This window comes from Cydia fagiglandana, chromosome 7 (assembly GCF_963556715.1).
Source record: "Cydia fagiglandana chromosome 7, ilCydFagi1.1, whole genome shotgun sequence".
Taxonomy (NCBI): domain Eukaryota; kingdom Metazoa; phylum Arthropoda; class Insecta; order Lepidoptera; family Tortricidae; genus Cydia; species Cydia fagiglandana.
The window spans coordinates 15,666,454-15,680,062 of NC_085938.1; the positions used below are offsets into that span (position 1 = coordinate 15,666,454).

Consider the following 13,609-nt stretch of genomic DNA (forward strand, 5'->3'; position numbering starts at 1 on the left):
ATAATGAAATTAATTTTAATTGTAATCGTAGGAGTTGGAATTGGCAGCGTAACCAGAATTGATTTTAAATAACTTGCTGCCTCTGCCGCCAAGTCAAAGACGAAGTATCTATATGGTTGCTTATGGCAATTTTATTATTTTAGAATCTAAGAAAAATGGCTTACAGTTTATTAGAAACAGTTTTGTGGCATATGTTAAAGAAATGAAAGTAACTACAAAATCGTGAACACTGTGGAAATTATACTTATTTTCTCCATGCATAAAGCAACGATGTATGTGAAACATGATATCAACATGAAAGACTATGTAAACTTATGTGACGAAAACGACAGTCAGACGGATACAAGGCGAAAAAATCAAAGATACATGAAAATATACGGGTAGTAAAAATACACGACTCGTGTAAAACATACGCGTGATAAAGATATAGGTACGTGTTTAGTTATATTTTGGGTGTAGTTTACTTTTAGTTTTTTCTATAAATAAAACTTGGGTTTCGTGGATTTTTTATTTTATTTATTTCATTGCATGTTTGAGAAAAGCACTATACATACCTCAGCGGGAAATGGGGTTGCCCGCGCTCAGACCTATCCGGCCTCGCTTCGCTCGGCCGTCTATATGTCTTCGGCCGGCAACCCCTTTTGTCCCGGCCTCTGTAGTAATGTACTATTACTGTTGTTTGAAGGATATTTGAGTCGTAATGGGATACTGAAGTACTCTTTATTCGGCATTTCGTAAAGTTAATCCCTGGACGTTCCGAGTTGGGAATATTGCCCAGGGGAGTACTTGAACATTGTCAACTGTGCTTGTAAGGGACGATTAAAACACAAGTTTTGAACTTTGGGATTAAACGGATTTATACAACATTTGACCTTATATCGTGTTCATGGCATCATGGCCAATCACCATGCACTTTACTACATGTTACGGGGTGTCGGTTATTGATGGTTAATGTTAATCATGGTTAACTTTTAACGCTCATCAATAGTCATCATACTAACGCGAATGTCACATAAGTTATGTAATTATGGTGTTTATTTAGTTATTAATTTATAATTATAATATTATGTATGTTAGAATAGGTTTTGGAATATAGACCTTGTTGCCTGAATCTTAAAATTATATTAAGTAGTAGACGCGGCATAAATTGTAAAATAGTGAAATAAAAAAATTCTACGTCTGAAACACTTATATACTTGATATTGGTATTTTTTTACTGAACTTTACGTATTTGAATTGTATCAAAAAACGGAAGTCTAAACTTGCTAGTTAGACTAAGCGTTTCCGCGTATGACGGAATTCTACACTTAGGTATTACCTTATTTTATACTAATGTGCTTATACTTAAAGCGTGTAACCATGTATAAATACATAAATAAATAAACTATAGAATACTAGGTACCACACGCAGTGTATATTATATACCATTATTAAGTAGGTAGGTTTATATACACGAGCAATAAGAATACCGTCCTCGTCGAAACATGATAACTGACAAAATGGTCAAAAATTAATTGTAATTGTTTTAAATATATACCGGGTGTGGCCTGTAATATGAGCAAAAAATTAAACTGTAGGCTGTACTCCTCATACTGATCAATATTTGTTCGGCGACTTTTAAAAATAACTTGTGGTTTGATTTTTAATACATTTTAAAGTTTATATTAACTCACATTATAGACGGGTCTAACGCGAATTATTATATTGAATTACCTTGATTTACCGACGTTTCGACACAGGTTTCACTGGTCGTGGTGGGGTATAATTCGCGTTAGACCCGTCTATAATGTGAGTTAATATGTATTCAAAACGCGAAAGTTTAAAATATTATATTTTAAAGTTTATTCTAAGACGCAATGTATTGCGAATTTTGTTATGTTAAATGCGTGACAAGCAACGTCAATCACAATGATAATGGCGTGGCGATGGCTTCCATTGAAGATAATATTTCTTTTGTATGAAAAATAGGGAGTACTAATACTTCATAATTTTTAAAAGTTGTTGAACAAAAGTGTCACCGTTTGAGGAGTAAGTACTATCTATGTTTTAATTATTTGCTCGTGTTACAGACCACACCCGGTATGTGGCATTTTTATATTTTATAGAAAGTTACAGACAGAGTGTAAAAAAAGGCACTAACAGAAGTATAATGTGTACACAAAAAATAATAAGGGTATTTCAAACTACATAATTATCATTATCAAACTGCACAACGGGACTTAATCGCGTATTTAAGTTTTAAGATTTACCTCCGACGTTTCCAGACAGCCGGCATTTTTGCCGTATGTAAAAGGGGTAACGGATAAAGTTGGCACAGTACTTGGAAAGTACTCTATAAAGACGGTGTACACACCTTTATCCAAAGTAGCAGGGAGCCTAAGGTCACCGAAGGACGTTATTCCGTTCCAGTCACCTGGCGTTTATAAAATAGATTGCAGTTGTGGTAGTTCCTATATCGGAGAAACTAAGCGCACCATAGCAGAAAGAGTTAAGGAACATATCGCAGCTGTCAAAAATCGTCAGGTCAACAAGTCTGCGGTGGCTGAGCATTTGCTGGAGTCAGGACCAAACCACTGGATTGAGCTGCATAACCCTAAAATCCTCTCCACGGATCGCCATTTCTACAGTAGAAAAGTGCGGGAAGCCATTGAAATCAAAAAACATTGCAATTTTAATCGGGACGAGGGTTTTAAGATCTCATCCACATGGAATCCAGTCATTAGTAAATGTAAGCGGAAACGAATATCGACAGTCGATAAATCGAATATCGTTAGTGTTGTGTGTCGACAGAGTGACATCCCTAGTGCGCAAAACGTTCAAACTGATAAACAAGACCAAGTGCGGGTAGTTCGAAAAACTCGCGCGGCTAGAAGATGTTGATGTCAACTTGAGCCAGTCTTCTCCGAGACCACGGGGACAACGCCGTCCTCGAAACGTCGGAGGTAAATCTTAAAACTTAAATACGCGATTAAGTCCCGTTGTGCAGTTTGATAATGTTTAATAATCGTGAAAGTTTAAATCAGTGTTTTACATAATTATCTCATAAAGATCATGATTTGACTAGTTAATCACTGCCATGTAAATAGGAAACTATTGTTTGTTAGCAAGTAGACCGGTCCAAGTATGATTGACAAGACAATAAGCAAAGCATGAATGACATGAACCGATATCTTACAACCCTTAAGTCAATAACCTTGCAGGTGTTATTCTCGTTACTGTTATTTAACATTGTTTTCGGTTTTGGTGGTATTTTAAATTCTTGACATACTTCCTTAGGTTGGTATTACACCTGTGCAATAACTTGGTCCAATGTGCATTGCGTCTCACTCTCTCACTAAGCAAAATGTGAGACGCAAATACACATTGGACAAAGAAATTGGACAGTTGGAATACCACCCTTATGCATTGTTAATATGGCTACTTAAGGCATGATAGAGATGATATTAACTATTCAAAAGGTGTGATTATAGGATTTTTTTAACTCTTCTGTACATGTAAAAAAAATGTACAAATGGCGGTCTTAATACCAAAAGGCATTCTCTACCATTAAATTTCATTGGGTTGAACAGACTCATTAAGTACGAAATAGGCACGACGTGTTATGTTATGGGTATAACAATGTGCTGCTAATAATGTTCAAATGACAATGAGAAGTACAAAGTAAATAATTACGCCTGTTAACCTTCCTTCCAACTACTTAACACTATGCGACGAAATCGTTGCTGCCTACCTAAGTGAAGCAACATACATTTTATAATATAACCACAGGGTCTAAATATCTCGCTAACGCTCAAAGATCGGAGTCGGCTGCCCTAACCAGAAAATAGTAGGTATATACAAAATTTTCAAAAACTGTTTTTTTTGGATTTTCGGAATCTTCTGTTTCAGGCGCACTGAAAAATATTGTGAAATAATGTGTATTTTTCTAAATATTAGTTTTTAAAATCCAAGTATTTTTTCTTGGCTCTATATTCAAGTATAAGTGCCATTTCTAAGTGGAAGTGTGCAAAAGATAGGCCATTACGTAGGTATATGGGCATTGTGTACATTTTTTAGATCTGTGTGTTAATGTAAAATTATGCCCCAAATATTTATTTATAATATTTCAACACTGACAAATAAGTAACAAACTTTCTCTGATTTATATTTCTAGGGTCATAACATACTGTCGCAATATACTTATGAAATATGCGCTGTGTTGGAACCATAATTCACACTTGCTGAACATTACTTACAGCTAAACGTATAACATACAGCAGTTTGCCTTGCCGCGTGTTCCCCCGAACAGACACAAACAACACAAAGCTATGTTGGTATCTGCTATATTCAAATACCTACCTATATAAAAAAAAATCTACTCAAAACTTTAATAAAGCTCACAGGGTCATCTTTTAGTGTTTTTTGTCGTGAATGCATTTCATTTATGAAGTGGGTATGCTCTTTTGCAGCTGTGTGTACCTACACTGGCGTTCAAAAGTGCATGGCGACGTTTCAACCGTAATATTAAGGCATTACGGTCTCGACATCTATACATGCACTTTTGAACGCCAGTGTACATATTCGAATTTGCTCAAAAAGAAAAGTAAAGTTTGATCGAAAGTACTAGCCTGGGAATACTTACCTTACTTTGAAATTTAATTGGTATATTGTAGTCAATTTAATACCCTGAGGACCGTAGGGCTGGCAGCTTCCTCGCACAGCGCATTGGCATTGCAATTCAGTGAGGTAATGCTGCCAGCGTCTTGATTATTTATTGTAGTTTAGGTTTAGGGATGTTTTATTTTTATTAATTTAGAATAGTTCGATAGTTTTAGTTTATAAGTTTTTATAAAATATTTATATTTATTTGTTTAATGTTTAAATAAATGATCGTATTTTAATTGGTATAACGTTTCTGAATATGGCTTCTAAAAAGGTATACGAGTATTAGTTCCACGAGTGTAGTAAAAACAAAAAAAACTTATTATTCTTTTGTATAATCTGCCGTTTATATAATGACTAACTGTGTATTCAATATGCCGTATAGCTTTTACTTGTTCCTAAATGCTTTCCATTGTAGTAAAATTGCCTAGCAACTAGCGGCAAGAAGTGTCCCCTGAGTCACAGTCAACGTCACTAGATACGTAGCGCCATTCATCTTTTGAGGGACCTCCTCAAAGCCGACTGTCACACAAATAGTTTGGAAAATTAATTTTATAATGTTATTAATGCTTATAATATGTTAATCTGTTATTTATTAAGCAATGACGTAATTTATAATGTTAATGCATACGGAACTTTTTGAATAGAGTAAAGGACCTCCCTGAGTGAGAATAAAAAAGCAGTTTATAAAACTGTGGTAGAAGTTAGACATGTGGATAAAAAACCGTCAAGTCCGGAACTTACGAAGGTACAGTCAGCTTCAAAAAACGCGTATCAGACCATGCGTTAAAAGCTGATACTTCTATACATTCTCTGAAACCTTAACAAAAAGAGATTATGTTTCTATATATGAAACAATTAAACTATTTATATCTATTTACGCTACTATTCGTTCGTAGAGTCGCTCTATCGTAGAGTCTGTGCGGATAGTGAAGAGCCTAGAATGTACTGGACCGTTTCATCCCTATAAATTTCACGAATCTTCTCTTTCCGCACAGACTATTAACAATGCATAAATTTTGTATGAACCAGCGGTTTTAGCCGGCAAGCCTTAACGGAACGCCTTTGTCAATCTACGCGTCGTGTTCCACTATCGAGCCATTTGTTATGTAAACCAAACAATAGCCCCATTGTAACGTTTTTGTTAATGGAGTCCATGTGTGGATTGACCATTCTATGAAGCCACCGATATGCTTTTTAAACTAATTGCGAACGCTGTAACACCTGTAAACTATTATGTTTTATCATACCCATCAAAAACATTAATGTAAAAAAGGAGAGCCAAGTTCAATACAAAAATTATGCTTGGCTGTGGGGTTCGCCGCAAAAAGAATGGAGATTTAAATGAGTGCCAAGTTCTATGCAAAATCCAAATATGTATTTATAGGAACAAAATAACATTATAAACAAGTATTAAACTCTATTTCTTTGCTTTATTGGATACCTATAACAATTGCTGTTATTTAAAAAAAATGCGAGATCTTAAAGCAGGTTAGATTTGACTTGGCCAGTTTTCATTACATCAATCATTTTATAAAGTTATTCAACATATATATTTTGTAATTCTGATAAAAACTGGCCAAGCCAAATCTAACCTACTTTAAGATCTCACATTTTTTTTAAATAACAGCAATTGTTATAGGTATCCAATAAAGCAAAGAAATAGAGTTTAATACTTGTTTATAATGTTATTTTGTTCCTATAAATACATATTTGGATTTTGCATAGAACTTGGCACTCATTTAAATCTCCATTCTTTTTGCGGCGAACCCCACAGCCAAGCATAATTTTTGTATTGAACTTGGCTCTCCTTTTTTACATTTATGTTTTTGATGGGATATCAATACTTTTTGTAAAGAAAACTAGGCAGGTATTGAGATTTAATGTTTTTTCTTGTGTTTCCGCTGCATGTTTTTTACTTCTGTTCTTTGTATTAATTATGTGGTGCCGCGCGCCGCCAACGACACACCGTTGGCCGGTTGTTTAGCGCGTATTACAGGTTTTTTGTATGGGGACCCCCCCTATTTTTTAACTTTTTTTATTTTTAGATTTTTTCCTACGCTACACACAATTACCGAGCTGGATTCCAAATTTCATCCTTCTAGGTCATCTGGAAGTAGGTTAGGTTTAGGTACTATATGTCAGTCACAATAAAAAAGAAATTTGTATGGGAACCCCCCCTATTTATTAACTTTTTTTTTGTTTTTAGATTTTTTCCTACGCTTACACACAATAACCGAGCTGGATTCCAAATTTCATCCTTCTAGGTCATCTGGAAGTAGGTTAGGTTTAGGTACTTATATGTCAGTCCCAATAAAAAATGGTTTTTTTTGTATGGGGACCCCCCCTATTTTATAACTTTTTTTATTTTTAGATTTTTTCCTACGCTTTCACACAATAACTGAGCTGGATTCCAAATTTCATCCTTCTAGGTCATCTGGAAGTAGGTTAGGTTTAGGTACTTATATGTCAGTCACAATAAAAAATGGTTTTTTTGTATGGGGACCCCCCCTATTTTATAACTTTTTTTTATTTTGAGATTTTTTCCTACGCTTTCACACAATAACTGAGCTGGATTCCAAATTTCATCCTTCTAGGTCATCTGGAAGTAGGTTAGGTACTATAGGTATGTCAGTCAGTCTTAAAATTTACGACTTTTTGACCTTCATATCTTTATAACCGTTTGAGCTAGCTTCATGAAATTTGGGCTTCTAGATGTCCTTATGGATATAATTAAACACACGTAGTTTTATGTGTTTACGTTAAAGATGTTTTGAGTTATAGAAGGGTCAAAAGTGGCACCAAGTGGTTCGTGTAATATTACACTTGGCGCTGGCTAGCCAGTTCCTTTGCTTGAACTTGGCTTGACACGCTGCCGCGTGTCTAGATCGCTTGACGACAAGTTACCTGTTATCTTTAAAGATTCTTACCTACTTAAATCTCCATGTTTCACAATTGTTATTTTTGTTGAAGTAAATAAAGGTTATATTAATATGTTATTGCTAACTTAGTTAATAAATAAGGTATATTAAATTGAAATATGGACCCCTTATTAGGTAAAGGCCTCCTCCATCTTGTGCCATGATTCCCTATTTTTGACTTTGTGTATCAAGATGCTTTCTGCTTTGTCTTTTAACCATTGATGCATAATGTATATACCATTACCAATAGTAATTACTAGACTTATTGAGTAGGAAAGGGTACATATTTCCTAGTGTACATTTAAAATTAACTAACAAATAATTTTACTGAAACCGTTATTATGAAGTAACAGAAAACAAGTTCTTTAAGTGGCATGCGGGCTTATTTAACGATAACATCTCGTAAAAAGTAAATTAAAAAGCTTACTTGTACCTGGGAAGCAGACCAGGCCATAAAAGGGGGCAGTTATAAAAACAACCTTCCGATTTAGTGCATAATGTTGATGTCATTGTCTGAAGAGGTGGTTACTGCGACAATGGAGGGCGTTCAACTTCAGTGGAATATCGCGGTATGATATCAGTACAAGAAACTAGACAATACCATGATTGATGATGGTCAAAATATTGGGCTTAGTTAGCATAAAGAAATGGCAAGAAATAATGAACGGTAGCGATCCTGATACAATTCGATCCATCAAGAGGCTTGGTTATAAATCATTCGAAATATTTCTAGAGGCGGAGATGATATTGACGACCTTATAATGGATGTACCTACGTAGTTAATTCGTAATTGTGCATTTTCATTACAATATCAAAGTGGTTATAGTTAAGTAACTATCAATAGTTCTGATGTCATAATGTCTACTGTTAATTCATTGAATGTGAATGTTATGTAGAAACCACTTATACACTGTGTCGTCACTTAATCAACTATTAAGTATTTATAGACCATTAATGCAAATTATCCGCTCGAATATGCTGAAAATATAGGTAATGTAACTTCAAACGTCTAGTAATATCGTGATATTTTTGTAATACCAGAGATAATTTGTGCGATATGTAACATAAAAACATGTCTCGTTATAGACGAAATCATGATAAGATATTATTATTAATAAAATATAAGAATGTCAAAGTTGCTAAGTAAGAGAACGGAGGCTGATAAAGTCTATCATTAAATTAAATACAGTGATCCTTTTTTGTTTTTGTTGCCACGTTGTTTATTCCTTATTTTTAACTAACTGGTGTAACTTTGATTTCATCGTTTTGTGTTTCGGAGTTTGACTATCTAAGTTGGGCAATGCTAAGATATTGCCCAATCAAAGGCAGACAAGCGTATGTTTACTTAGGACTCTTACCAAAACAACTGGTCAAACCTGAGGCTGGATTAGACAAACAATATGCAATATGTATCTACTAGAAGTGAATTGCAAGAAATACTAAAGTTTAAAGGTTATTAAGACTCATAACGATCCCGTTCATCTCTCATAATCATCAGTATTTAAGAGCTATGCTCTTGTCGGTGGAGAAATCGCCACTCTCATTCCGTCCTAAATATTTCAGTCCAAAGGCGAAGCAAAGCGTAATGAAAAAGATTTCCGTATCACCCTTGGGTAACTGGAAGTCCCTCGAAATTTCCTTTATTGGTTTTTTAAACGCAACGCATAATTTGAGAAATTATAATTATTTCGAACGGTCAACTTTCAGTATTTTTAGTCAAAGGCAGAACCTTTGCCGTCCTTTTCGACGCCTAAATCATTCAAATTAAAAAGTCAGAAATAAATGTTTGCCGCTTCGCCCTTTTCATGGTTATTATAAAAATGCTTCTTTGTGATAGGCATGAAATATGCCTACCGAATACCACGCGACGATTATTGTGAGAAAACCAACACATTGTAAGCATTATGGTAAGGAATAGAATGAAGGCCTTCTGTACCCCAAGAGGAAAAACCCGATTTAGCGATTTGCGTTTGCACCCTAAGAACTTGGTTCTGGTGACAGAAATTGGTTCTATCCAATTGCAATGTTCTTTATTTGTGCTTTTGGCTAAGCATTTAATCTTGATAGCTAGCTAATCACTATGTGGTGCTAGTTTTAGTCTTAATTGACCTTATATAATATTTAAAACCTTCGCGTTTTGAACACATATTAACTCACATTTATAGACGGGTAAACCTGTGTCGAAACGTCGGTGAATAAAAGTAATAACATAAATTCGCGATAGACCCGTCTACAAATGTGAGTTAATTGACCTTGCCGGTCGCCTAAAAATAATCTTGCTTCAAATAACGAGACCTCAAATCAAGCAAATGTCTGTTTCAGTTTCAGACTGAAAGCCCTGTCCCGGCCCGTATTTTTGCGTTAACACTAATTGCTGCTGCAGACAATGCCTGTGACTTTGTGAATTGAAATTAGGCGACAAAATTAGACTACGTCCATCAGGGTGAAATATTAAATCCTACCGTCCAATAAAATTTAAATTATATTTGTAATTTCTTGAAGTTTTTTACTATGTATTTCTAATTTCACAACATTATTGCTATTGGTGAACTATGAGTTTCATACTGCCCGATTTGAGCGTTAAGATACGACAATTAATAGATCTAGAAAATGACAGTATCAAATGACGTTTCTTCAAACAAAAACGTCTCTTTTGACACTGACACATCTAATCCATATCGTTTCTAGATCATTAATTGACGTATCTTAAAGTTCGAATAGGGTCGATAAATTATTCGAGCCATTCCAAAATTTCGGTTCGAATTCGAAGGACCATATGTTGATTGTAATAAGGTTGATTTTGGATCTTGCTTGAAATAATACAAATGAGTGTTGCTTGTTCTACGATTTATTGAAAACTGAAGTGTGTTTAGGATAGAACTTATTAAATACGATATGCATGTGTGCGTGGGTCATGCACACATATAAGATTTTTAAACAGGTTGTATAACTTCACGTGTAGACCAAATTCAAAGGAGTTTGTCAGAGACTTATCAGTAACTTCAGCAAATTACCTAACACTTCATTTTTTTTTTTTTTTTTTTATTTATTTATTAACACAAAATAATACATTTAAAAAATCATGACAGCGAACAAAGCCCCCTGAGCTATTTGCGTGAATGTATGTTAAAGGGTAGGAAAGGATTGCTAACGAGGGTCGGGTAATCAGTACTATCAGTGGCTTATCGCATCGCGCGTCAAGCCGGACTACGTGCGAGATGGAAATTGGAAACTTGTCTTTATTATGACAAATAGGATTATTCTCAGTAAATAATCTGGTTAACTCAGATAATTCAGCGACCAATATTGCTCGTATGAAGAGTTTACACATTCACCTCTTTCTACACGTGCGAGAAAACTCGAGAAAATGTTTTTTCACAGGATTGATAACGAACTAGATCAATGGGGTTGGCCGGTGGAAGTTTTTAGCAGATGGCGCCATCATAGCTTGCCCTGTCAATCCCTAGAATTGTGTCAAATTTTTGTTTATTTAATACCCTGGATGCAAGCTCTTTAAGCCAAATTTCATAGAAAAAGGGGCAAGCTATGATGGCGCCATCTATGCAAACCTTTGACAGTTGCCAACCCCATTAAGTAGAAGCGTCTTACGTAAAAAATATCACTGATTAATTACCATGTCAAAATTAAGTAGGTACTAAGTATGTATTTTTAACAGACTTCCAAATTTCAAAAGGAGGTCTTGATATCGAAATATGGATTAGATATACCAGTGTCAAAAGTGCCGTTGTTGTTTGAAGAATCATCCACTTTTGACACTGACATATCTGATCCATATGTAATATTTGACGTATCTTAAAGTTCGAATCGGGCTGTATCACAATGTTGATAGCTCAGTACAAATCTCACTGAATCAAATCAACATTTATGTTATAGTCGTGATGCTGTATTATTGTAATTTATAATGTAATAATTATTATTAGTATTCTATTAAAAGTTTTATCTTGTACTTACAAAGGTATTAAGCAACAACAATAGGGCTCTTTCTGTAAAATTCAATTACCTATTTATAAATGAACTGTGCTGTAAAGTTTTGTAGTACTTAACACAGAATTTGCTCATAATTCATGATTCAAATTCTCTTTAATATAATTATTCAATTTAACATCTAAGAAAGTTTGAAAAATAATTCATCTCTCCGTGAAAGGTTCAGAAACTTTTGCTATTTTAGATTGTTATTATAAGTATACTTTGAGCATAAGAATAATTTTAATTGAAAACTTACCAATAAATAAATGATCGGTCCCGGCCCCATGGCCTGGGTTCGGCCCTTTAGGCCTCTGCTGTCCCGGCGAGTCCCGCACCACAATACAAAGCCTCCACGCGCCGGCTTAGCACGACTAATTCGCTCAGGACCCGCTCTCAAGCGGCCGGCTTTTCAAACTAAATTGTGCAAACTCGAAGATGCGCCTCTTATATTACCTCTTACGTTAACGTTGAATACCGCAACGTATTTGGCATATAGGTGTGTTCGAGTGTAGGTGTTTTCGGCGGCGAAGCCTCTGCGCCGCGTGTGAGTGTCGTGACGTGACAATGACACGCGCATTAGTGTGCGTGAGTCCAAATCCTTAAAGCCGCGCGTAAATCCTGTATCAGTACAATTAACATCCGATTTAGCTTTTACATTTTAAAGTCCATTAAAGGGTAGTGAAGTACTGCTGACACCACGATTAAAGTGGACGTTTGAGACGAGATATGAGAATCAACTGCTTGATCTCAGTTATTGAAGGATCCTTTTTTTAATCCGGAAGCACGTACTTCACATTCCTATTATGTGGGATCGAACCTATACGTGATACGATTACGAATATTGGCCCTTTAATAGTTTCATATTGTATTATAGTCTTTATTAACGAAAATTAGTAGGTAAGCCAAATTTGGCTAAATCTAGTAATCTTATAACAAATGAAAACAGTTTACACGATTAAATTAGGTACTTCATGAAATATTCTTTATTGATAGAAACAAAGAAATAAATTAACAAACATAATAAAACTTACAAAAACTATAGGTAAAAAATTTGCCCCAGATCGCCGTCAACGGGCAAGGTGCCCAGAAGGCTGGCCGTATTTCCCCGCTGTATAGCGATGCTAATACGCTGGGCGAAATAGTGGCCAGCCCTCTGGTCACCAGAAGCCTCTATTAAGCGCGCCGACATGAAATATTAAATAAATCACGTTTACAGTAGGTACTTGAAAGCTCACTATTCACTTAGGAAGCTCTTGTTGGTGTGTACGACGTGAGTTAAGATGACAAAAGTGTTAAAAGCCCATAATTTACGTAAAAGTTAAGAATTACGTAAAAATAAATCAGTGATTCTCAAAAAAGTGGCATCGACAGGTTAGAGTTAATGAACTTTATTTTGTATATTTTTTAACTTTTAAAGCATTCCTCCCTGTGGAAAGCCAGCGAAGAGTGTATACGCACCAATCGGAAAACTTACTATCGAGCATATAGAGCGACTAAACAGGACAAAACAGGTAATAGCGGAATTAAGACAGGCTGTTTATGTGAAAAAAATAACGACTGAGGGATGCCAGTAATATATTAAAGTCCACCCAATAACTAGTAACTACAGCTTAGTGTACTCGGATGTTGTATCCATTCGTAATGAATTGTAAGATTTAACTTCTAGCTAGCGTCAAAAAAAAATTGGAAGCAATGGTACCTAACTCTAATTATAGATGATTTAATACATGTAGCTTTAAAATCGAAACAATCAAAACAAAATCTTCTTTGTGCCTATTTAGTAATGATTTAAATTTCATTGCATGTCACTTGTATTAGTATCTGGACCCTGGGACGCTAGAGGTGGGCGTGTTGGTTTGAAATAAGTGTGACCTTACTTATTTGCAAGCCATGATGATATTTAAACTACTTAGTGTTAAAACCAAGTTTTCCCAAAAGCTGAATAGCTGCATCTGCATCTGAGTTGGATCTGGAAGACGCTTGAAACTTGGCTTCATTACGCTACTTCTGAGAAACACGAATTTAAGACATAATTAAAACTTTATAGTATAGGTATGATG

At 35.2% G+C, this 13,609-nt stretch overlaps 1 protein-coding gene across 1 annotated transcript in view; it reads right to left on the reverse strand.

The window, feature by feature from the left end:
- The window catches only part of LOC134666018 (collagen alpha-1(X) chain-like), a 54,692-nt gene extending 42,720 nt beyond the window's left edge, over window positions 1-11,972 (reverse strand). The window contains exon 1 of the mRNA XM_063523099.1: window positions 11,806-11,972. Coding sequence (XP_063379169.1) covers window positions 11,806-11,835 — 30 coding nt within the window. The 5' untranslated portion in view covers window positions 11,836-11,972. The remainder of the gene's footprint in view (window positions 1-11,805) is intronic.
- Window positions 11,973-13,609: the final 1,637 nt, after the last annotated feature.